Here is a 23,049-nt window from a genome sequence, read left to right on the forward strand (position 1 = left end):
TTTTGTAGCTGAAAATGATCTGAAACGCATTTGATGATTTGTTTTGATTGTTAATTATGTAAATGGCAGAGGGCATTGCTCATGGATGTAGGTGCTCATGGGCATTAAAGATGTTAGATTCCCAGGAGCTGGAGTTAGAGGAGGTTGCGAGACACTCGACATCGGTGTTGGGAACTGAACTCGGGTCCTCTGTAAGAGCAATATGCACTCTTAACTGTTGAACCACGAATCCAGCCCAACCTTGGACTTCTTATCCTCCTTCCTCTGCCTCCCATGTACTAGAATCACAGGCCCACCACCATGCCCAGACCTACATGCATACAGGCAAGCGCTACATCCAACCAATCCCCAAACTCCAAATTTTGCTTAAGTTCCTGCTTTGTAATGGCACCACCTTTGTCTGAAACCATCATTTCTAAAATGATGAATATCTCACAGTACCTATGCTATAGTTAGATCTAAAATATCTCCCAAAAGATTTGTGTACTAAACTCTTTCTTTTTGGGGGGTGGTGGTGGTGTTTCCTTTTTGTTTTTGTTTTGTTTTGTTTGGGCTTTTGGGTTTTTTTTGGGGGGGTGTTATTGTTGTTGTTGTTGTTGTTGTTGTTTCGAGACAGGGTTTGGTGCCTGTCCTAGATCTCGCTCTGTAGACCAGGCTGGCCTCGAACTCACAGAGATCTGCCTGGCTCTGCCTCCTGAGTGCTGGGATTAAAGGTGTGAGCAACTGCCACCTGGCTAGCTTGTGTGTGTCTGTGTGTGTGTGTGTGTGTGTGTGTGTGTGTGTGTGTGTGTGTGTGTGTGTTAAACTCGTGATCCTCGACTGGCAGCACTTAAGGTGGTGAAACCTTCTGAACTGGGGCATAGTTTCAGGAAGTAGTCATTGAGAGCTTGCCAGTGAAGAATGTTTTGGGATCCTGCCTCTCTCCCCCCTCACCATGCTTCCCCACCACCCTAAGGTGGTTTTTTGTTCAAATATGTTATCCCACCCAGCCTCCTCAGTGGAGTTCTGACTTGCCTCAAAAGCAATGGAGCCAGCTAGCCATGGCCTATAAACCTCTGGGAAGTCTGAACCGAACAAATACTTCTTCCTTCTGAGTTTTTTTCCCTTGGGCATTTTGTCACAGCAACAGAAAGTTTCCCAGTACAGCTCACTAAGAGTATATCGATGGAGTTTTGTCTATTGATAGGCTTGCTGGTTTGAATGGCTTAAATTCAACTCAAAATCATTCTTTGTTATTTTATTTAATTTTTTGAGATTATAATATAATTACAATATTTTCCCCTTTTCTTTCCTCCCTCCAAACCTTCCCATGTACTCCTCCCTCCTCTCTTTCAAATTTATAGCCTCTTCTTCCACTCAGTTACTGCGCACATATATATTCATATATATGAATATATTTTCCTAATATATAATCCTAAATCTAACTAGTTCAGTCCATATCCTGTTACTTGTATGTGTGTTTTCAGGTCTGACCTTTTGACCCTGATGAACAGTTGATAAACCTTTCCCTGAGGAAGACCACCTCTCCCTTTGCCAGCCTTCCTCGGTTGCCTATAGTTCTTTGTGCAGAGTTCAAGCCTCGTGGGCATTTTGTTGACCCGCCTGGTGTGTTCACTGGTGCCATCCTTGTTCAGCTCACGTTTGGGTGATGTCCAGTCATGTTGGTAAGACTTTATGGATGTAGCTTCTAATGTTGCTAGGAGACACAATCTCACAGCAAAACTCCCTGATCTCTGGCTCTTACAATCTTAAAAAAAAAAAAGATTTTCTTTATTCTTGAGAATTGCATACTTGTACATAATGAAATATTCCCATTTTAGTCCTTCAACTCCATCCCCCCATGTTTTTCCAACCCATCCATGTCATTCCTTCTGCTTTGTCTTGTTTTTATAACCCACTAAATATGGTTCTTGATGCCCATGTGTGCACGGGTGTGGAGCCATTCTCCGGGCCCAAGACTCCTACCAAACTGAACAGCCATTATTGTATCGTTATTTTTAACACATTTATAATACCCCCGCCTATAGAAATTTTCCCCATGGTGGAATTAGAATATTCTGTATTTACTTGTATTTCCCATCTAGATTTTCCAGTGTTTCCAGTGAGCAAATATTAATTTCATAATCAGAAAAAGAAATCCTTTTACAAAACGACTTGATCATTTTCTACCTGACATAAAACTATAAAAGAGCCATGCATTCCAGGGTCTGGAGAGGTAGCTTAGGGGTTAAGAGCACTGGCTGTTCTTCCAGAGGACCTGGGTTGAATTCCCCGGACCCACAGGGTAACCCATAACTATCTGTGACTCCAATTCCAGGGAATCCAAGGCCCTCTTCTCCCCCTGCAGAATCCTGCATATATGTGAGGCACATAAACTCATAGCTACACATACATACACTAAAAGTTAAAGATAAATAATAATTGTTTAAAGGACCTTGTATTCCAAAGGCTGGCAAAAAGACCCTATCCCTTAGCCTGTTGACCTGAGCTTGATATCTAGAACTGAATGGCGGAAAGAGAATTGACTCCCACAGACTTTCCTTTGAAGTTCCCTGGTGCACACAAAATCAGTAAATAAAAATGCATTTTTTTTAAAGAACCCTTGGCTCTAGAAGTAACTAGCCAGTTTTCTTGCTATTCTGTGCCCATCTTTAAGGTCAAGGTTCAGTTTGTTGCTCCTCTTACAGAACTGCCTGAGAGATTCGGTTTGCCTTTTTGGGTAGTCTCTTCGAAGCTTGCTGATAAAAAACCCTTCCATTTTACTTTCTGCAAAACAATCCAGTTCCTTCTGAAGCTAAATAGAGATGGAGCTGATAGCAGAGCTCTGTTCTTCAAGTTCAGAGTATGCAAAGGCCGTAAAGACACAGTCCTGGGATAGTTTCCCAAGCACAAAAACATGGCCTTGCTCACTGGCCTCTTCCCTTCCCATAGGACCACGTATGACTCGGTCTGTTCCACAGACACCTGGGACAGAAAAGATTTCGAGGCTTGTCTTCACAGCTTGAAATTTATTTTCTTTCAGGAAATTGTCTTTGAAAACAGAAACCAGCAGGAAACGTGGTTTTTTTGGTTGTTTTGTTTTGGAGAGAATTTAAAATCATTCCAAAATATACCAGCCATGTATTTTGTGTGTGAGTTCGTGTGTACATATATGGGTGTGTATGTGTGTACGAAGACGTCTTCCTTGATTACTTATTTTTTGAGGCCAGGTCTCTCACTGGATCTAGAGCTGACTCCTAAGACTGGCCAAGTGATGTTGCTGCCCACCATCCTCTCTCGTTCCATCTTCCAGAAATTCCAGGCAGGTGCAGCCACACACAGCTTTCTTAAAAATTTGCACACTGGAGATCCAAACCCACGACCTCCAGCTTGTGCAGCGAGCACTCCACCGACTGAGATATCCCCTCTCCAGTCCCTGGAGCTGTGTCTTGAGACCACCACCATTATATGCTAAGAAAATAGCTACATGGAAAACCAGATGCCAGACTCAGAAGATGGCTCAGTGGATAAAGCACTCGCCCACTTGCCTGGCAAGGATGAGCACCAGAGTTCGGATCCCCAGAACCCACATCAAAATCTGGGCAGACATAATGGCTGCCTGTGATCAGAACACTCACAAAGCCAAGACCAGAGACTCTGGGACAAAGCAGCCACCACACTCACCAGAACTGATGAACTTTGGGTTCAGTGAGAGACCCTGCCTCAATAAACAAGTGGGGAGCAATTGAGAAGGACACCTAACATCAACCCCAGGTCTCCACACATGCATACACTAATGCACCCACACACGCATTTGCCCACACATACTCCAACATATACACATACAACCTATGTAAACACAGCAATAAAAATAATAATAACAACACAGGATGCCTTACTGGGGATTCCGCTCAATAAGTAGACTGTTTGCCTAGTTTGTGCAAGGCTCTGGGTTCAGTTCCTATCAACACACACACACACACACACACACACACACACACACACACACACACACACAATCTCTTTCTATAGTAGGAAGAGCTTTTGTAAGCTTAACTGACATCAATGCAATTCAGCCGTATTTATTGAGTATTCCTAAAAGATGCCTCATAAACAGGTAAAGGATGTCTGAGGTCCTTCCACACCGCTGTTGCTGCACACTAAGCTTTGATTGAAATCACATGTTCACTCTGGTATTCTTTGGTCCAGCTCTGAGGTTCGGGATGAGCTGGGGGAGAGAAACCGCTTTACAGCAGGAGCAGATCTGTCAGCACAGGGCAAAGGGTAAAGCGTTCGTTAGCTTTGGTAGAAACAGGACTTGCTCTTTCTTCTCTTGACTTTTCTTTTTAACTGATAAAAGTTCTTCAGACAATTGCCAAATTAAGGCAAAAAGGGAACTTTCTCAATATTTATGATGCTCCCATCAGATAACCAATATAAAATATATTCCAGAATTCTGCATCTCCTCAGACTTCAGTTTGTTCTTGGGATGTTAGAGATAAACAAAGTTGGTCTTAATAAATCTCTCCAACATTGTAAATACACAGTTTCTGGTTCTTTCTCTTCTTGGGGCAAGAGGCCAGGTCCCACCAGCAATTTAGATATCCTGGCCTTTCTCAAAGACGTTGCGGTTTAGCCAAGTGCTAAGAGCGAGCAGGGCCTTCTCCATGGCTTTGCCACAGCTGAGGATCACTGGCCTCTGAGGAGACAAGCACCACCCTTTTGATCCAGTGATTGAATCTGGATTGAGAAGAAGTCCCTAGAGAGAGAAATATTTGCTTTCTGAAGATCAAAATTCCAAACCTGGTATGGTGATGTGCACTGCAATCCCAGTCATCAGGAGGCAGAGGCAGGAGAATTTCCATGAGTTTAAGGCTAGCCTGGTCTACATAGAAAGTTCTAGGGGCCCTTCCTCCCTTCAGTTGCTTCTTGTTAAGTATTTAGTCACAGAACAAGAAACATACTACTACTCTGATGGGAGCTATTCCATGGCTGCCATAACCATCACTTACAATTATTGTGCACCTCCCTGGGGCCAGAGGTTTAAAATACAGCATCTCCTGTAACCTAGAGGCTGTAGAGGTCGTTAGCTTTCATTTGTGCCAGATGCAACCAACGATCAGCTGAAGGGATTTGCTCAGGGCCCCGTGGATGGTAAGTGGCAGAGGGGAGATTTGAACCAACATCTTTCTAACTCCAAAACCCCTTTGGATAGCATCTCCCTTAGAAGACATAGCAAGGTATTTACAGTCAAAGCAGATCCTAGGAGCCGCTGTGGCAGAATGTAATTTCTTCCCCTATGGTCTATTGCTCCTGTCCCAAAGGACTGTCCTTTGGCATATGACACACCACTGCAGCAGTGACTGTGACCACCTAGGGAGTTTGCCCAGTGTTCCCAATCCTGCCCAGTCCTCCCCAAGACCAGGTAATGAGTATTTGGTGGGGAGAGATGGCAGATGGCTCCAGTGTGTAGGCCAGGTTGGAAAGCATTGCTCTGAAATGTTGGGGTTTTTGTTGTTGTTGTTGTTGTTGTTGTTTTAATGAAAGAGTTGTGAGGAGCTTTTCCGCTTTCCCTCCTGCAAACAAGACTGAGTACAATTCTGCTGAAACAGGGCTGTTGCTGTTTCCTTGGTGCGCATGTGCACACACAGACCCCACCTTTGTATCTGGCTCTTCCGCGCCGAGGAAGCCGAGAACACTCAGATCACCAGTGAGGGTGTCAAAGCAGCCACGGTGCTGTGGGGCTCTCGTCTCCGTGGTACCTGGCAACTCTGCTCACATCGTTTTGAAAATCATGTTACTGTAACTAGATGAATCATTTGTTGAATTAATCAGAAGGGAATGTGGCTATGCATGGGCTGAGGACCATGTAGAAAGTTGAATCAGGCTGAGGTCATATAAAATATGATAAATCATGAAATCATGATGGCCTTTTCTGGGTGGTGATAGGAACAGGATTTTACCCTCTAGCCAGGCTGGTCTCAGATTTGAAGCAGTCCTCCTGCCTCAGTCTCCTAAGTGCTGGGATTAGAGGTGTGAGCCACCACACCAGGTCTGCCTTTGTTGTTCGGGTCTCACTTTGTAGCCTCAATAAGCCCCCTGTCTCAGCCTTCCAAGTGCTGGGGTTCCAAGAATGAGCCACCATGTCCAGCCTTGTTGTTGCTGCTGTTGCTCTTGTTTGGATCCAGATCTGTCTGTCACCCAAGCTGTTTACTGTAGTGTTTTCTGCCCACAGTTGGTTGAACCCACAACAGTAGTACCTGGGCATACCAAAGACTGTTCTGTATCAACTTAACAAAGGGCTGAGGCTGAGCTCACTGCTGGAGTGCTTGCCTAGCATGCCATTGGGGATTTAGGTTTGCTCCCTAATACTGCCAAGAAAGAAAGAACAAGAGAGGAAGGAGAGAGGGAGACAGAGAATGATGGGGTGAATACAAGAAAGAGAGGGTTTAGGGAAGGGAAGTAATGTTTCATTAATATAATGAAGAAAACCACCCTCTTCTGCAAGATGGTCACATGTTCCTTTCAAATCCCCAACCCATGGCAAGCCCTGGGTGGTCCTCTCAGGCCAGTGTGCACAGAGGGTTCTGTCTGTCCACAGTAACCGACCCAACGTTTGCCTACAGAATGAAGTGGCTGTCCTTCTGAAACCCATCTCGGAGAAGATTCAAGAAATACAGACTTTCCGAGAGAAAAACCGGGGAAGCAGCATGTTCAACCACCTCTCTGCGGTCAGCGAAAGCATCCCCGCCCTGGGGTGGATAGCTGTGGTGAGTCAGGATGGCATGCCACCCTCCACCTCGTCACATGTTCGGGGACCTCCGGGGCCACCTTCGGGTTCCTCCATCCATATCTGGTGCACTGAACAGGGCTCTTTCCAGACTGGGTGTGCCAGCCTTTCTCTTAGCCTGTGAAAGCCCAGTCAGTGCTCTCTACTCTGAGATGGGAAAATGTTTCTCCAGCCTGTACAGAACGCTCACCCAGTGTTCTGTTGCTTTTCTTCTGCTTCTTAGAGGTATTTTCTTTCTTATCCTATTTTTTTCTCTTCTATGCTTGGGTGACGGTCCTGTTTTCTCAGTCCCCCAAGCCTGGTCCTTATGTCAAGGAGATGAATGATGCTGCCACCTTTTACACTAACCGGGTCCTGAAGGACTACAAACACAGGTATGTGCCTTCTTTTCCTGGCTGTGCTTTCCCCTGACCACCTGTCAGACATTGGCTCCTAAAATGCAATATATATTTAATCACCACTTCCTGTCCTAGTCTCTTCATTGGCACACTGAGTAACCTTGAGATTAAAATCCCGTATTTGAGCTTCGAACCTGTGACCCAGCACTTGGAGGGCGGATAGGGAGTTCAAGGTCATCTTTGCTACACTGCAGTTGTGAGATGTGCCTGAGCCACATGAGACCATGTCTTCAAAAAATAAATAGGCCGTTGAGAAGACTCAGCAAGCTTCTTACTACCACATGACCTGATTTCAATTCCTGCACCTCACACAGTAGAGAGAATCAGCTCCCACAGGTGTCCTATGACCCGCACATGCACACCTTGGAGCGCATACCAACACATATACACACAAAAGTTACATGAATACATGTAATAAGAAAACAAAATAAGGGACTGGGGGTTGTTCGGGTTAGCAGCCTTTTCTGCTCTTCCAGACGACCGGAGTTTGGCTGCATCATGCAGTTCACAACTTCAACGCTAGGGGACCTAACACCCTCACGTGGCCTCTGCGGGCACCTACATGCACCTGCACATACCCACACACGGGGACACACATATAAGCACAAGTTTTTTAATTTTTTAAATCTTTAAAAAATACATTTTAGCCAGGCATGGTGGTGCACGCCTTTAATCCCAGCACTCGGGAGGCAGAAGCAGGCGGATCTCTGAGTTTGAGGCCAGCCTGTTCTACAGAGCGAGTTCCAGGACAGCCAGGGCCGTAACACAGAGAAACCCTGTCTTGAAAAACAAACAAACAAACAAAAAGTACATTTTAAAATTCCAGTTCTGTAGGGAAAGCCACACGGAGAGGGGCCTCAGATTCCTAGACGACACAGCCGTTTATAAAGAAAGCTGCCTCGGTTCTTTCAGGGACTAACTGTCCCCACTGGATGGAGCACATGCCACTACGTTATAGATTTCTGTACTTAAAGAATGAGCCTGTGTGCTGCAACTTTTTTTTTTCTTTCGTGCTTTGAGACAGAGTCTCTTGATGTATCCCGGACTGGCTGCAAACTCGTGGCTGTTCTCCTGTCTCAGTCTCCCACGTGCTGGAAGTAAAGGCACGTGCCACCAAGCCCGGTGGAAACTTCCACCAACCAAAGCAGAGGTAGTGAATGACTAAACAGAAGGAATGGGGGAGTCCAGAGGGGTGAGACCATGAACCAGGCCAAAGGGAGCAAAACCAGATTGAACTGAACTGAAATCGGATCTAGAGGGCAGACAGCTGTTGTCTGAACGAAACTCAGCAGCTGTTGAAAGGACAGGTGAACCAAGGGGTTTTGTCTGGAGAAACAGCATGGAAAGATCTGGTATCCAACAGCCCAGATAATGGAGCCCAGAGAGAATGATCAGAGGTCAGAAGGAAAATACAATCAAATGGAGATAGACCAGGTGGAGGAGATGTTTAGGAAAATGTCTCTTAACCTATTTACAGATTGTCACCAGAGTCCTCATCCTCCAGTGAGGTCACAGCTGGCTAAGTGTGCCATGGCCAGTCCCTGATGACTAACGAAGGAACTGAGACAGAAATAAGAGCAGTGGTCTTCCACTGTCTGGCTCTGGACTCGAGGTGTTCCCCATCCAGCTCCTAAGTGGAGCCAGCAGAAATGGCCATCAGCCACCAAGCATGGGACCTCCTGGGGACATCTCTTCTTTATTCCAGACTGCTCAGATGGAAGGAAAACAGAGGACCTGAATTCTCTAGATTACTACCTCGGTTATCTTACTAATGCAGACCTGGACATCAGAACCAGAAGACACATTTTACACAGAACATAGACAAACCAAATGTATAGCAGATACAAATACCTACCATGTTCCGAGATGGTACCCATTCAAAATTTTCAAAATTTGCATTGCTTTTTTTCAAGTGGAACTTTTTGGGGGGAGGAGATGTTTTCTAGGAGGCTTTTTTTTTTTTTTTTTTTTTTTTTTGGTTTTGAAACAAGGTCTTCCTATGAATCCCAGTGACTAGCTTCAAATTTATGATCCTCCCTCAGCCCACTCAGTGCCAGGAAGGCAAGTATATACCATCACACCAAGCTATTTTTAAATCAATATTTATTCACTATATAAGAATATTGGTAACATATTTGTGAGGTATAGAGAATTATAATACAAGGAATCATTCCATTTATTTGTTCCAACAATTAATTTTGCAGTATTTTCATCTCCTCACCCAAAGAAGCCTCAACCCACCCATTGTTGCTCCTTGTTTCTCATAAACGTCTCCAACCCTAAGTATCTACTCGCCATCTGTGTGGTCCTCTGAAGTGGTGTCCGTACCAAAGGGTTTGGCGTTTCCCACATTCTTGCATCTACACAAAACAACTCTGATCTGCTGTTGGTTGAAGCAGGAATTGAACTCGGGACCTCCCCTATATTACACAAACACATCCCCAGCCCTCTTAACTTTTTCTTCATTTTGAGACAGAGTCTCACCCAAGCTGTTCATGCTAGCCTTGAACTCACTCTGTAGTCCAGGCAGGCCTCAGAGTGTGATTCTTCAGCCTCAGCCTCCTTTGTAACTATGAACCCGTGCCAAGTGGCCCAGCTCAGGCTTTGTCCCTTGATCTCAACTTCTCATGTTAAATATAAAATATAAACAGGCAGCATCACCATGCACTTCATCAGCAGAATACCTGAAAAAGATATAATAAGCCAGAGAAATGTGACCAGAGATGCAGATCAGGGTCCTGGTCCCCCCTTGAATATCTTATACAGGTGAACTAACGGTTATAGGGAGCCTCACATGCCCAGCATCCATCTGTAGGTAGGTCCCCCAAGTTCCCCACAAGACCTTCTCGGCATTGCCCATGTGGCCTGTGGGAGAAAGCTGAAAGACAGGCCGCCCTGTTTTTGGAAAGAAAGGAGTGTGGACCAAGGACTCCACTTCTGTGCTTCCTGGGGAACTAGCTTGGCTAGTTTCTGGTACTTTTTCTATATGAACAGAGCAGTCACTTGCCTTGGCTTCACCAAGGTGTGGCTTCACCACTTCCAGAGCCAATGAAAATGGAGGGAACTTTCTCAGCTTCCATGTGTTTGGATCCTGCTCAACTAATCTCCTAGAGACTAACTTCGGATAAAAGACACCATGCAGTCATTCCTTCCTACGGTTGTTTCTAGAATGTTCTTTAAGTCAAAATAATACTGCGATGGTTAAGTGAAAAACACATTTACATATATAGATTTGGTCTTCATTGGTTGTTAGAATTTATCAAAGTTCTGGAACTTTCTCCAGGTCAAAATAACACTTCAGTGATTAAAAGAAAAACACATTTGCCTATACAGATCTGGCTCTCATTGGTTGCTAGAATTTTCAGTAGAAGCCATGTCAGATGTATAACCTGATATCTCTAGTGTGTGTAAATTGTCGTGTCTGTGTGTTGTATAAGGGGACACACACAGATGAGACACATCTGCATAGGCAGAGCATGTATGTAAACCAAGTGCTGGTTTACACTGAAGTGAGTCTCACTCTCTTACAGCTTTTGTACACACCGTTTCCTGTGTCCAGGGTACTTACTAAAAGCCTCATAAAACCTTATAGAACAAGGCAGATCTAGGAAGCTCCACTTACTGTGGGGGTTTTAACCATGAAGGTGAGGCAGAGCCTCACAGATCCTAGTCATATAGCCAACAAATCTAAAACTGTAGAAGGAAACAGCGCTGAGTCTTCCCCTTTGAAGAGTCATCAGGATTCCAATCCTTATGCTAGTTGCTTCCTCATTGATATCACAAATACCCAACTGAACCTACCTAAGACAAGAGAGGTTCATTCTGACTCGTGGTTCAGGAAATACAGAGCATCATGACTGGGAAGGCATGGCCACAGGGCTGGCCTGGCAGGTCAGGAAGCAGAGATGGGACAGGAAATGGGGGTAGGCTCACCCTGCAGTGACCAGTTTTCTACAAGTAGGCTCCACCTCTTAAAGGTTTCACAACCTCCCTAAACAATGGCAGGGCACTGGGACCAAGTCTTCAAACCTAGGACTCTGTGAGGGACATGTCTCATCCAAACCATGATCGTCTCCCTGCTCACTTTCCCTAGTGTTCTGGCTTGCTGCAGCAGACTTCAGGCAAGGAAAACAAAATGTCTTCAAGAAGTCTCCTTCTATGGTTACCTTCAGATTAGTGGCCTGCCTGTATCATCAAGTTTTTGCCAACTCGAAACCCAGTGTTTTCTCATTTGCTGACCACCACTTCCTTCAAAATGGGGGGGAAAAGTTGTGGGGCCAGAAATTGCCCAAGGAAATGCAACAAAGGGGGATGCATGTGATTCCAATATGAAATTCCCAGGGAATTAATACTAATATATTTTATGAAAGAAATGCCGCCATTTGCCTATTCTAACAGCTCTCTCAATCCCATGTGCTAACCCTATTAATGCAAGCTTTCAACTAGCTCTTCATTCAATAAAACAAAGTCTAATCACGCTCCACATAGCTCGCATTGTCAAGAGCATCATCCCATTAAGATACTTCAGTCAGAGTCACTTTAGAAGTATGGGGTCTTGCCTGCTGATAAGAAAACATTTTTCTTATAATACCAACTTCCTCATCATTCATAGTGAGAAGAAGTCTCTAGCCAATCATACTTCTAAAACCAAGTAACTCTTGAATTATAGAAAGCAAGCTGAATGACTTTGTTCCCCTTTTTCCTTTTTATGTTGTTCCCACTCCTGGAAGCAGGCTGTTCTGTATTTTGCAAAGGAAGGAGGTCAGAAGGAATATTCTGCCCTCCATAGTCACCTCCACTAGGAATGACACACTTCCTGTGTCAGCTCCATGGGGCCAGGTCCCCCTCTCTGTGGCTCTCCCCATACCTGAAGCTGAGAGCACTCACCGTCCTCCTGCTTCTCTCTGGAGCACTCAGGGCTACCCACCTTCTCAGTGTTCTCCTCTGGGGAGAGCACAGTTGCTCTGGACTTGTCCGGAGCTCTGGCTTCCAGATAACGGAGTATGAAATGGTGTTTTCTATCCTAACTCTGCTCTCCTCCACTCTCTTTTGTAACAAAAGTGATCTGCGCCATGTGGATTGGGTGAAGTCCTATCTCAACATCTGGAGCGAGCTTCAGACCTACATTAAGGAGCACCACACCACAGGCCTCACTTGGAGCAAAACCGTAAGTGCCGGGCCCTCGGGCGGCCTTTCACCTGAGCATCAGAAGGCCATAAAAACACTTGTGAAAACACGTGGCCTAATAATCATAAGCTTTAGAATTTACCTCAAGACAGGGTGAAAGCTTTATGGAGACAGCATTGCCTTGAGGAAACCCTGAGAACAGTCTTCACGGCACAGGTAAAGGAAGGGGCTAAGCTGTCTATGATAAGGCTGTAAAGGGAGTATTATTCAGCCATGAAGAAGGACAAGATCATGTCATTTGAAGGGAAAAAAAATGGATGGAACTGTAGACCATCATGTTAAAGGAAATAAGCTAGACCCAGAAGTACGAATCTCTCCTGTGTTCAGAGTACATGATAAAAATCTGTACTTAGGCCGGGCGGTGGTGGCGCACGCCTTTAATCCCAGCACTCGGGAGGCAGAGCCAGGCGGATCTCTGTGAGTTCGAGGCCAGCCTGGGCTACCAAGTGAGTCCCAGGAAAGGCGCAAAGCGACACAAAGAAACCCTGTCTCGAAAAACCAAAAAAAAAAATCTGTACTTAGGAAAATGCCATAATGAAGCCTACTATCTTATACAATTCATGTATGCTAATAAGAAAATTAATAGAAAACTAACACAGTGGATCCCACAGCCATGGAGATCAGCCTGGGTGTGACTATATGGAGAACAGCCCACCACTTACATAGAGAGCTCGGCTCAAGCACAAGGGTTTACACGCACCAAGAGGGCGCTAAGAAGCAGGAGTTAAAGGGGACATGAGCTTTGAAAGTGGGTTTAGTCGTAAATAAAACGTCAATCAAAAGTTCTGGCTGTTTCTTTCGATGTAGCAAAGTTTATTGAACAATCTTTTATATTAGCTCGATCGTGCTGGTGTTTTTTGTCTTGTTTGGGTTTTGTATGTTTGGTTTTGGTCAAGGGAGGGTTGAGACCGTGCCTCCTACCTTCTAGGCCGGCCTGGATAACCTTAGATGACCTTGAACTTCTCATTCCCCTGCCTCGACCCCCTGAGTGCTGGGATCGCAGGCATTTGCTGCCAGGCTTAGTTCCTGTAGTGCTGGGAATCTCACTCAAGGTCTCATGCATGCTAGACAAGCATTGCACCAACGAGACCACACCTCCAGCTAAATCCTAGCACTTTGTGCCTTAGCCATGGGGTAAGCCCAGCTTCCGTGTGTGCCTGCTTAAATTACATATGGAAACCGCAGTGGCCCTGGCCTCCTCTCCAGCCTTGTCTCGGCTCTTCCCTAACTCGCTGAGCATGGCAGCAGTCTCTGGCTGCCAGTAGCATCCCAAGCATATCAAATGCTTACATCTGTAGCTCTCAACCTGTGGGCCGTGACCCTGTGGGGTCAAACAACCATTTCACAGGGGACCCCCTAAGACCTTTTGCATATATACTAGATGTTTGCATTATAATTCATAACAGTAGCAACTGAAGTAGCAACAAAAATAATTTTATGTCTGGGGGAGGTCACCACAGCATGAGGAACTATATTAAGGGGTCGCAGCATGAGGAAGGTTGAGAACCACTGGCTTAGCTAAAAACTAAGAAACTGCTGTTTCCGAATTTGATGTACTCACACTGTTTTGCTTCAGTTGCAATGTCCTGAATGGACATTGTGCTTATAACCTTAGGTTCCCAGAGGTAGGCACCCAAATACTTCCCCGTGGCTCAATTTGAACACCACAGCTTTGAATAACATCTGTTGCTCTTCACCAGCTCCCCCTGAAGGGTGGTGTTTCTCCTCTGTGCTTGTTCTGTTTCTTGAGAATACCTTAGCTAGTACACTTATGGTCTCTGTCCTCACCTGCTTAGAAAAGCGTCTGTGTGCCCAGCTCCTGACTTAGTGTTCCGAGTGCATTCTCAGCAAATGGTATCAAGTATATCCAGTGTCTATTCTGGGACCCTTGGGACCGTCCTCACCTCCTGTAGTCTCTCTACTTACTTTCCATGGAAAGCCCCTTCCGTTCAAATGAATATCACCTTTAAATAGCCAACAGTTCAACCAGAGAAAAATGAAGTGGCGCATTTGTGAATTCCGTCCAGTGTCCCCCGACAGCTGTACTCCAGGGCACAGCCCTCAGTGAGTTCAGAGGGCAGCAGACTCAGTACTGAGGGGATTGTGATTTTCAAGTTTTCAGCGCCACGTGGGGTTCCTCCAAGTGTCCCCCAAGAGGTACAAAATGTTAGCAGTGAGCACCTCCAGCCTGATGCTCATTGTGTTTCCTACTTTGCCCCTCCACCCCGCAGCATTGAAATGAACCTCACAGAACTCAGCCAAGTTGGTTCTTTTTCTTCTCCCTACAACATGGTGATGTGGACAAGAGATTTCATGCGTTTCTGGAGGGTTTTAAGAAGGAGGGGGTGGGTGGGTGGATGGGTGAGTGTTTTGTAGACTGATTACAATTCTTATCTGTTTCAAATGAAAACCTGTTTTGTTATAAATCTGTGTGTCATAAAGGGGATTGTCACAACTTGGCCGTGGGGACAAGCCACCATTGGCGAATAGCAAGCTGGAGATTAGGAGTCCTTGGACCCACTGTTGTGTCTGGTAGACAAATGGAAGAGGGATGACAATTGTGGAAAAATAATGTCAACAGATGCTAACTCTCTAATGAGACTCATAAAAAAGGGGGTAGAAAACTTCTTTTAAATGGTTTGAATACCCTTAATACCACATATAAAGCTAGACAATCATTTCTATGAATACAAAAGAGAAGATCTGATTATTAATGATAAAAAATCTGTAAGTGTTTTCCTTTGTTCTAGAATGAATACTCACTTTATTGTGTTCATTAAAAATACATGCTTCTAGAGACTGGAGATGTAGCTCAGTGGGAGAGCGCTTTCCTAGCACACGTGAGGCGTGCACTCATTCCCTATTATCGAGGGATGGGGAAGAATATACGCTTTGGAAGTAACTTTCCAAATTTTTATTGCAACTCAAGAAGAGATATACTTTATAGACACGTGCTCCATGCATACAACGGAAACAAGTTTCCCAAACTCCATATACAATGTATTCAGACAGCTTTTCCTTTATGTCACTCTCCTGCTGAAACTCACAAAACCATTTCACAGTCTCCAAATACATCATATCCCACCTTTTAAAACACAGTGTTATAAGACTTGTTATACATTTACATAAAATATAGGTGATCCCTAGAGCAAATTGGGCCTCACAGAATGCTGTACTAAGAACAGCTATTGTTTATGGAGCATATGGTTTTAAGCCATGTGAAAATTCGATTTGAAACAGGAAATGTGCATGCATGCTCTGCACACACTCCAGCACCCAGCCACACTCCTGGCCCTGTGCTGTTTCTTCAGTGGGACAGTGAAATGATTTCTAACCAGGTACTACATGTACAGTCTTTTGAAAAACTTCCAGACTTGTGCATAGACCCATGATTTTTCCTGATTTTTATCCCCCTTGTCTAAAAAATAGACTCATTATTTTTCCTGATTTTTATCCTCCTTGTCTAAAGTTTGAGGGGGAAGTCATTAAAAAGTATATTATAAGGTTAGAGAGATTGACCAGTGTTCTTGCAGCTGGCCCAGATTCAATTCCCAGCACCCACACAGCCGCTCACAACCGTCCATAACCACAGTTCCAGAAGGATCTGCTGCTGTCTTCTGACTCCCAAGGAGAGCACCAGGCACTCAATGTGATGTACAGACTTCTGTAAGAACAAAACTCAGGCTGGAGAGATGGCTCAGAGGATAAGAGCACTGGCAGCTCTTCCAGAGGTCCTGAGTTCAATTCCCAGCAACCATATGGAGGTTCATAACCATCTATAATGGATCTGGTTCCCTCTTCTGGGGTGTAGGAATATATGCAGACAGAACATTGTATTACATAATAGATAAATAAATCTTTTTTAAAAAGAACAAAACTCATACACATAAAATAAAGTCTTTTTAAATTTGAAAATTCAGTTTCTATTTTAAATTACTAAAAACTGTTTGAGATCCCAAGTACAATCTATTGCACAGGTCAAACTAATTTCTCCTCACTTGCTAGTCCAACAACGTTAATGGGAAAGCCAGATTCATAGTTCTTGCAGAGATGGGACTATTGGAATTATCAGATCAAATGGTCCTTGAGGACAAAAAATAAACATGATCCCTTCATTTATTTATCTACTGATCACAAGTATGCAAAAAGAAATCTGTATTTAGAAGAAGACAAGGATCGGAAAGACTGGGGAAAGGCATGGTGTTGGTGCAAAACACCACAGGCCTCAGGCTTGTGTGTGTGTGTGTGTGTGTGTGTGTGTGTGTGTGTGTGTGTAGGTTAGAGGTCATCTCTGGGGAATCAGTTCTCCTCTGCCACCATGGGTCCAGGGATTCAACACAAGCCATCAGATCTGCATGGCAAGTGCCTTTATCCACTAGGCCATCCCACCAGCCCATTGCATTTCACAGACACAGCCCACTGCCACACTGCACACACACTGCACAAAGCTATGAGTGTGCAATACCTCAAGGATCTTGAGGAATTGTTGTTTTCTTTCATTTTCAAGTTGCATTTTGACAGTTTCCACTCTGCGTCTTTTAGTATACTACTAGAGACCCCGGTTCCTCCAGTGGTGCATCGGGCTAATAAATACCCACCCCACCTCCAAGACAGCAGTTGGGACTGAATTTTCCAGTTGCCCCCTCCTGATCTTGGCCTTCAGAGTGCAGCTGTGCCGGGCAGCTGCTGCCCCACCTGTCCACTTGTCACTGAGAAATGGGGAACACTGAGGGCAGCGATTGTTTGGGGCAGCAGTCGGGGAGAGAGTGAGTGTGGGCACAAGTGTGCTGGGGTGGGCAGTAAATGTGGGCACAAGTGTGCTGGGGTGGGAGCTGAAGTGTTTGGGGCTTCAGAGGAAGCCACCATGGAGTCATCTTTCCGTGTCTCTTGTTACATCTACTTTGGTCAGTGGAATCTTGTCGTTTGTCTTGGCTTTTCCTCAGCACGAAGCCAACGTGTGACCTCGCTCACAGCAGTCCAAACCAGAACAACTTGAGTGTGCAGTTAGTTTCCATCTCCCAGAGTCTTTTTTCATACTGATTTGTGGTGTTTCTTCTGGGCTAAGGTTCAGGCACGCTTTGTTGACCAAGTTGATCTTTTGACACAAACCTGGTAGAGGTGCCGATATCTGCCAGCCCCCGGGAGTTGGATAGATTTGTAAGAACCACTAGGAAGGCCTGCGGCTGGAAACTGAAGCCTGCTCCTTACACTTGTAATTACACAGTCAACTGAACTTTATCTATGAATTGTCCAGATCGCCCCAAGAATTCCATGAACAAGATCAGTTCATAGGCCAAGCTTACTGGCACTGTGGTGTGGATCTCGTGGACATAGTTCGGCTCTTTTTGTGTACTCGAAATTACTTGAGCTTTAGAAACAGGCTCAGTTATCTGCAAATTAAAATAAGACCACATGGATGGATGTAGAAAGACTTATGCAGTGGTTTTAATGGATCTTACTTCCTGTATTTGTTTGGCTGTTTTTTTAGACAGTGTCTCATGTAGCCTGTGCTGGCCTCAAGCTCTCTATGTAGCCAAGACTAGCCTTGAACTCCTGATCTTCTTGCCTGCACCAGCCATGTGCTGGGATTTCAGGTACATGCCACAACACTTAGCTGTGATACAGTTCTCTCTCTCTCTCTTTCTCTCTTTCTCTCTTTCTCTCTTTCTCTCTCTCTCTCTCTCTCTCTCTCTCTCTCTCTCTCTCTTTCTCTCTCCCTCCCACCCTCCCTCCCTGCCCCCTCTCTCTCTCTTGTGTCTGTCTGTCTGTGTCTCTCTTGTGTATGTGTGTCTTCTGTCTCCCCCCCCATCCCGTGTGTGTGTGTGTGTGTGTGTGTGTGTGTGTGTGTGTGTGTGTGTGATGGCACACCAGGGTTGCTCAGGCAGCACAGAGGACAGCCATGTAGATCAGTTCCCTCCTTCCACTTCTCCGTGGTCCAGGGATCACACTCAGGCCATTAGACTTGCTCTCTTCAACCCCCGGGCCTTTACTCATGGAGCCGTCTCATCGGCCATCTCATCTCATCATTTAATGTCAGCCGCGTGAGTTTAAACACCTTCCCTGGGTGTGAATTGTCATCCATCAGAACCCCCCATGAACAATCAGGAAAACGTAAGGTGTGGGTTAATATGATAACCACGGACGGTTTCTTTCCCAAAGGAAGCCACTGAGCGTCGTTTCTTCCCTCCCGGGTAGCCATTTTCCTTTCAACCCATTTTTTTTTTTTTCAATATAAAGCCAAATGTCCATTAACAAAGCAGCAGTCTAACCCTTCGCTTGTGATCCAATTAAAATCTGCCAGAGGGTATCCTGACGTACTATAAATAATGTAGAGTCTACAGCGTGTCGTTAAATATGTATGTCCTGTGAGCTGCAGGTCTTCTGGCCTCGCTGGTTCCCTCTTGATAAAGCTTGTGCAAACCTCTCCCTGGTGTATTAGTCACAGGAAGTGGCTGGGCCTCAGAGGGTGTCACGGCTGCAAAGCTCACTGCTGTCTTCTGCGGGTGCCCTCTCCCATAGTAGCTCTGGCCGAAACACCTGCCCACAGCTGCATTGGGTAGATTCCCTGCTCTTAAGCCTCTAACTCTGTTTGGGGTCCACAGGCAGTTCCCTGTCTTACCACTACTCAACTTAAGATTTTTATTATGGTCATTATTTGATTTTTTTTCAATTATATTTACTTATTTAGCATGTGTGTGCATGCATGCACATGTCACAGCTCACATGTGGAACTCAGAGGACAACTTGCAGAGGCTTGTTCTCTACTTCCACCCTGTGGGTCCCTAGATCGAACCTAGGTGGGCAGGTGCTTTTATCTGATGAACCGTTTCACTGGCTTATTGTGTTGTTTTGTTTTTTGATACAGTCTTGTTATGTGTCCCTCCCTGGCTGACTTTGAACTCATTAGGTAGACAAGGCTGTACTGGAACTTTGGGCAATCCTCCTGCCTCTGCCTCCTGAGTGCATAGACATGTGCCACTACACCTATCTCAAATGTTTCTGTGGTTTGGGTTTGGGTTTCGTTTTTTTGGAGGGGTGTTGTTGTTGTTGTTGTTGTTTACAATGCTGGAGATGAAACTCAAGCCCCAACCCATGAGAACCAACCACTCTCCCACTGCGCTGTGTCCTTAGCCTCTAACAATCATTTTTCAGTTTTTGGTTGGTGCCGAACCAGCAGACACCTGAACTTTGTGTTGTGAATTTGGATCACAAGGAGACATCCAGCCCATCTGCACTGTGCCGTGTGGCTAAGCTCAGCACATTAAATGTGCTTTCACTTGGAGTCTTTCAACCTGCACTGAGTTTGCCAGCTGTTCTCTGTAGTAAGGCAAGGAACCTCTGAGGCAGCTGGATGAGGGCAGTGTTGATCAAAGTGGGTTAAATCCCCACCGATAAACAAAGGAGCCCCACGCACACAAATGAAGGCAGGCTGGGAATGGCTGTGTTGGCTTCAAAGAGACCTCTAGGCTAGTCCAACATTTCTAAGGCATCCATGTGCACCAAGTTCTGAGAAAGGTGCTAAAAATACTAATAGGTAAATGGCATGGCAGGCATCCTAGCTGCAGAGCCGATGTGTGACAGACATGTCTACCACACTGACTATGAGATGGTAGACCCGGAAGATAGAGAAGTGCCTGCCATCTAATAGTCAATATGGTTTGGGGCCAACAGCAGCCCAAACTCTTGCTAGATCAATATCTCAGACTCCTAGGCCCTACCTGCGCCCTCCTGAAACACAACCTCCAGTTGACAAGACTCCCTGGATGATTTCTCAGCAAAGCCAAACCCTAGTACGTTTCCATTGACCCAAAGCAGTTACTATAGGGAGATCATTCCTTTGTTGTAGTTATAGTGGTTTGGTTGTTTGTTTTTGAGACAGGCCTGTATTCCAGACGAAGAACCTACTGAGAAGCCAAGGATGATCTTGAATTTCTGATCTTGCCTCCACCTCTCAAGTCCTGGGATCATATGCACTCCTACCCCCAAGTTTATGCAGTGCTGGGATTAAACCCGGGCTTTGTAACTGCCTGGCAAGCATTCTACCAACTGAGCAACCTTCCCATCCCCAAGATCATTATGATATGCAAATGAGTGCAACTGTGCAAAGCCATACTGGAAAATAAGCTTTGCTAGTGAGACTCCTGAATGGACAGGAAGAGCTACACAGGGGCCCACACGTTGAGCTTTGAAGGACGTGAGTAGGAGTTCTCTAGAAGACAATAAAGAAAAGGGTAAATCTGGGCAAAGAGTTCAATGTGCGCACGTCAGGTCTGAACAAGCAGCTTTTTCCAGAGTTTAAAGGCTAGTAGTTTTGCAGAGCTGGTGAAGACAACTTTGTAGTTATGCTCAGAAGGCTGGGGCCTAGGTAGAATCAAGGATTGTAACTTCCACTGTGGGTTGCTGAGCAGAAGGTGACAAGCTGTAGGAAATGCTTTGTATTGTATATGATGCTTGAGAAAGGAAAGAGCCCAGAGGTGCTGGGTATGGAGCAGCAGGTGGCTGAATGGGAGTGGGGAGCGAAGCCAGCAGAGAACTCAAATCCAGTCACAAAGTTTCCAATCTAGAGTTCTAGGGAAAGCCATAAAAACGGGGACATCCTAGGAGCAGCTGCTAGCAAAGGGAGAGAATGCCTGATGCCCTGTTGTTTGAGGAGCCCGTGAGGCATCTCTGAAAAAGGGAAAGGCCAGCATACATGCTATAAATCACCTGCCTGCAATCATCAGTTAGAGAGAGGAAGGGAGAGAAAAGGCGACCTTGGGGACCCCCATTGCTTAAAGGATCTATCAAAGAGACAATGAAAAGATAGAGATGAGGTCTCAAAGCTGTAAGGAGGATGACCTGGCCACCGATGAGACCATAGTGGCCTGGGAGAGACCTTGAAAATGCTGTCAGTAGTCAGCATAATGGGTCATTTTGGATGAACTTGGCAGGTTCCAGCTAGTATGGCCCATAGACTGTGACTTCCAGTTCTGTGTAGAGTTAGCAAAACTGTGGAGCTTTGAGTTCTTTGTTTATAACTGCTTCTATTATCTCAAAAGTACCTTTGAGGTTTAGTGTTTGTTGATAAGAGTGTATAAATATTTTAGGGTATTTGTCTCTGTCCATAAATCAGAGTAGTAGTGGCTTTTAAAACTGTCTGATTAATAGTAAAGATTATTTTGTTTACTAGAAAATTCTCACAACCAAGAACTCGAAGTCTCAAGTTCGAGGGGTCAGAAGTTAATTGTAATTCCTAGTTTGTTTAAGCCGTTGTTATCCTTATGTTAGTAAGACACACTCCGTTAAAATCTATAATTTGAGGTGGGTGTAGTGGCTCACACCTGTAATCTCAGCACTCAGGAGGCTGAAGCAGGAGGATTGCTACAAGTGTGAGGCCAGCCTGAGCAGCACAGCAGGAGCCTGTCACAAGAATAAATTTATTTCTTTTTTCAATTGATATGCATTGGTGTTTTGCCTGCATGCATATCTCTATGAGGGTGTCAGACCTCCTGGAACTGGAGCTACAGACAGTTGTGAGCTGCCATGTAGGTGCTAGGAATTGAACCCAGGTCATCTAGAAGAACAACCAGTGCTACTAATCATTGAACTGTCTCTCCAGCCCCAAATGATTTATTTACTTTTATTTTATGTGTCAAAAATAAATAGTTCCCTTATTTATAACATTGACAGCCATGGTGTAACTGGGGATGTCCTGTCGTTCATTCTTTCTTTATCATACTACAAGGCTATCAAAAGGTTGTGAGTGAAGAAAACATCCAGGAAAACGTATTCCCCACCATAGATACGAATGTGCTTATTCATTTTCTGTTGCTATAACAAAACACTCCAAGCTGGGTGCTTTATAAATAAAAAAGTGCTCTTTAGCTCACAGTTTGAGAAACTGGAAGTCCAAGATTGGGAAGCCCATCTGGACTCCAGTGAAAGCTTCTTGGGAATAGCAGGAGAGATGTCATTATAATGGGGGTGACATAGCAGGAGAGGTGTCATTCTAATGGGAGTGCCTGCAAGGAGGAGGGTCGCACAGCTCGGAGATAGGAGTGTGGCAGGTAAAGCCATCAACTCATCCTTTCCAGGATACTATGGGTAGAAAATCAGCCTCCTAGAAATGAGTTTGAGCCATTCCAGTGGATAAAATGCACAGAACCACCAAAGGAGATATTGCTTCAAGTAATTCTCTGTTCAGTCCAGAGAAGCAGAGCAGAGTACAAAACCTGAACGGTTATTTCGTGTGTGTGTGTGTGTGTGTGTGTGTGTGTGTGTGTGTGTGTTCACAAAAAGATATGGAGGACACTTAGGGGGTGGGTTCTGAGGATCCAACAACAGCGCCTGATGCTAAGTGAATACCGCATGATTGAGGTGCCCCCAGCCCTGAAGGACATTTAAAAGACACCTTTCAAGACGGGCAGTGGTGGCGCACGCCTTTAATCCCAGCACTCGGGAGGCAGAGACAGGTGGATCTCTGTGAGTTTGAGGCCAGCCTGGGCTACCAAGTGAGTTCCAGGAAAGGCGCAAAGCTACACAGAGAAACCCTGTCTCGAAAAACCAAAAAAAAAAAAAAAAAGACACCTTTCTGACTAGTGACTTGTAAAATGTACACCATCAGGAGGTGAGCTTTGGCGGGACAATGTGGTATGACTATGTGTTCTTATGTGATCATTAACAACTTTGTTTATTATAGCCGGTGTTCATGTCCCC

General features: G+C 45.1%; 1 protein-coding gene and 1 long non-coding RNA gene across 2 annotated transcripts in view; one reads left to right on the forward strand and one right to left on the reverse strand.

Moving 5' to 3' along the window:
* Cap2 (cyclase associated actin cytoskeleton regulatory protein 2) overlaps positions 1 to 23,049 on the forward strand; it is a 143,757-nt gene that overhangs the window by 92,567 nt on the left and 28,141 nt on the right. The window contains exons 5-7 of the mRNA XM_006972842.4: positions 6,606 to 6,749; positions 7,058 to 7,143; positions 12,229 to 12,334. Of these exons, the coding sequence (XP_006972904.1) occupies positions 6,606 to 6,749; positions 7,058 to 7,143; positions 12,229 to 12,334 (336 nt within the window). The remainder of the gene's footprint in view (positions 1 to 6,605; positions 6,750 to 7,057; positions 7,144 to 12,228; positions 12,335 to 23,049) is intronic.
* LOC143273488 (uncharacterized) overlaps positions 1 to 23,049 on the reverse strand; it is a 71,174-nt gene that overhangs the window by 38,757 nt on the left and 9,368 nt on the right. The gene's annotated exons all lie outside the window — the stretch shown is intronic.

The sequence above is a fragment of the Peromyscus maniculatus genome, chromosome 5 (assembly GCF_049852395.1).
Source record: "Peromyscus maniculatus bairdii isolate BWxNUB_F1_BW_parent chromosome 5, HU_Pman_BW_mat_3.1, whole genome shotgun sequence".
NCBI lineage: Eukaryota > Metazoa > Chordata > Mammalia > Rodentia > Cricetidae > Peromyscus > Peromyscus maniculatus.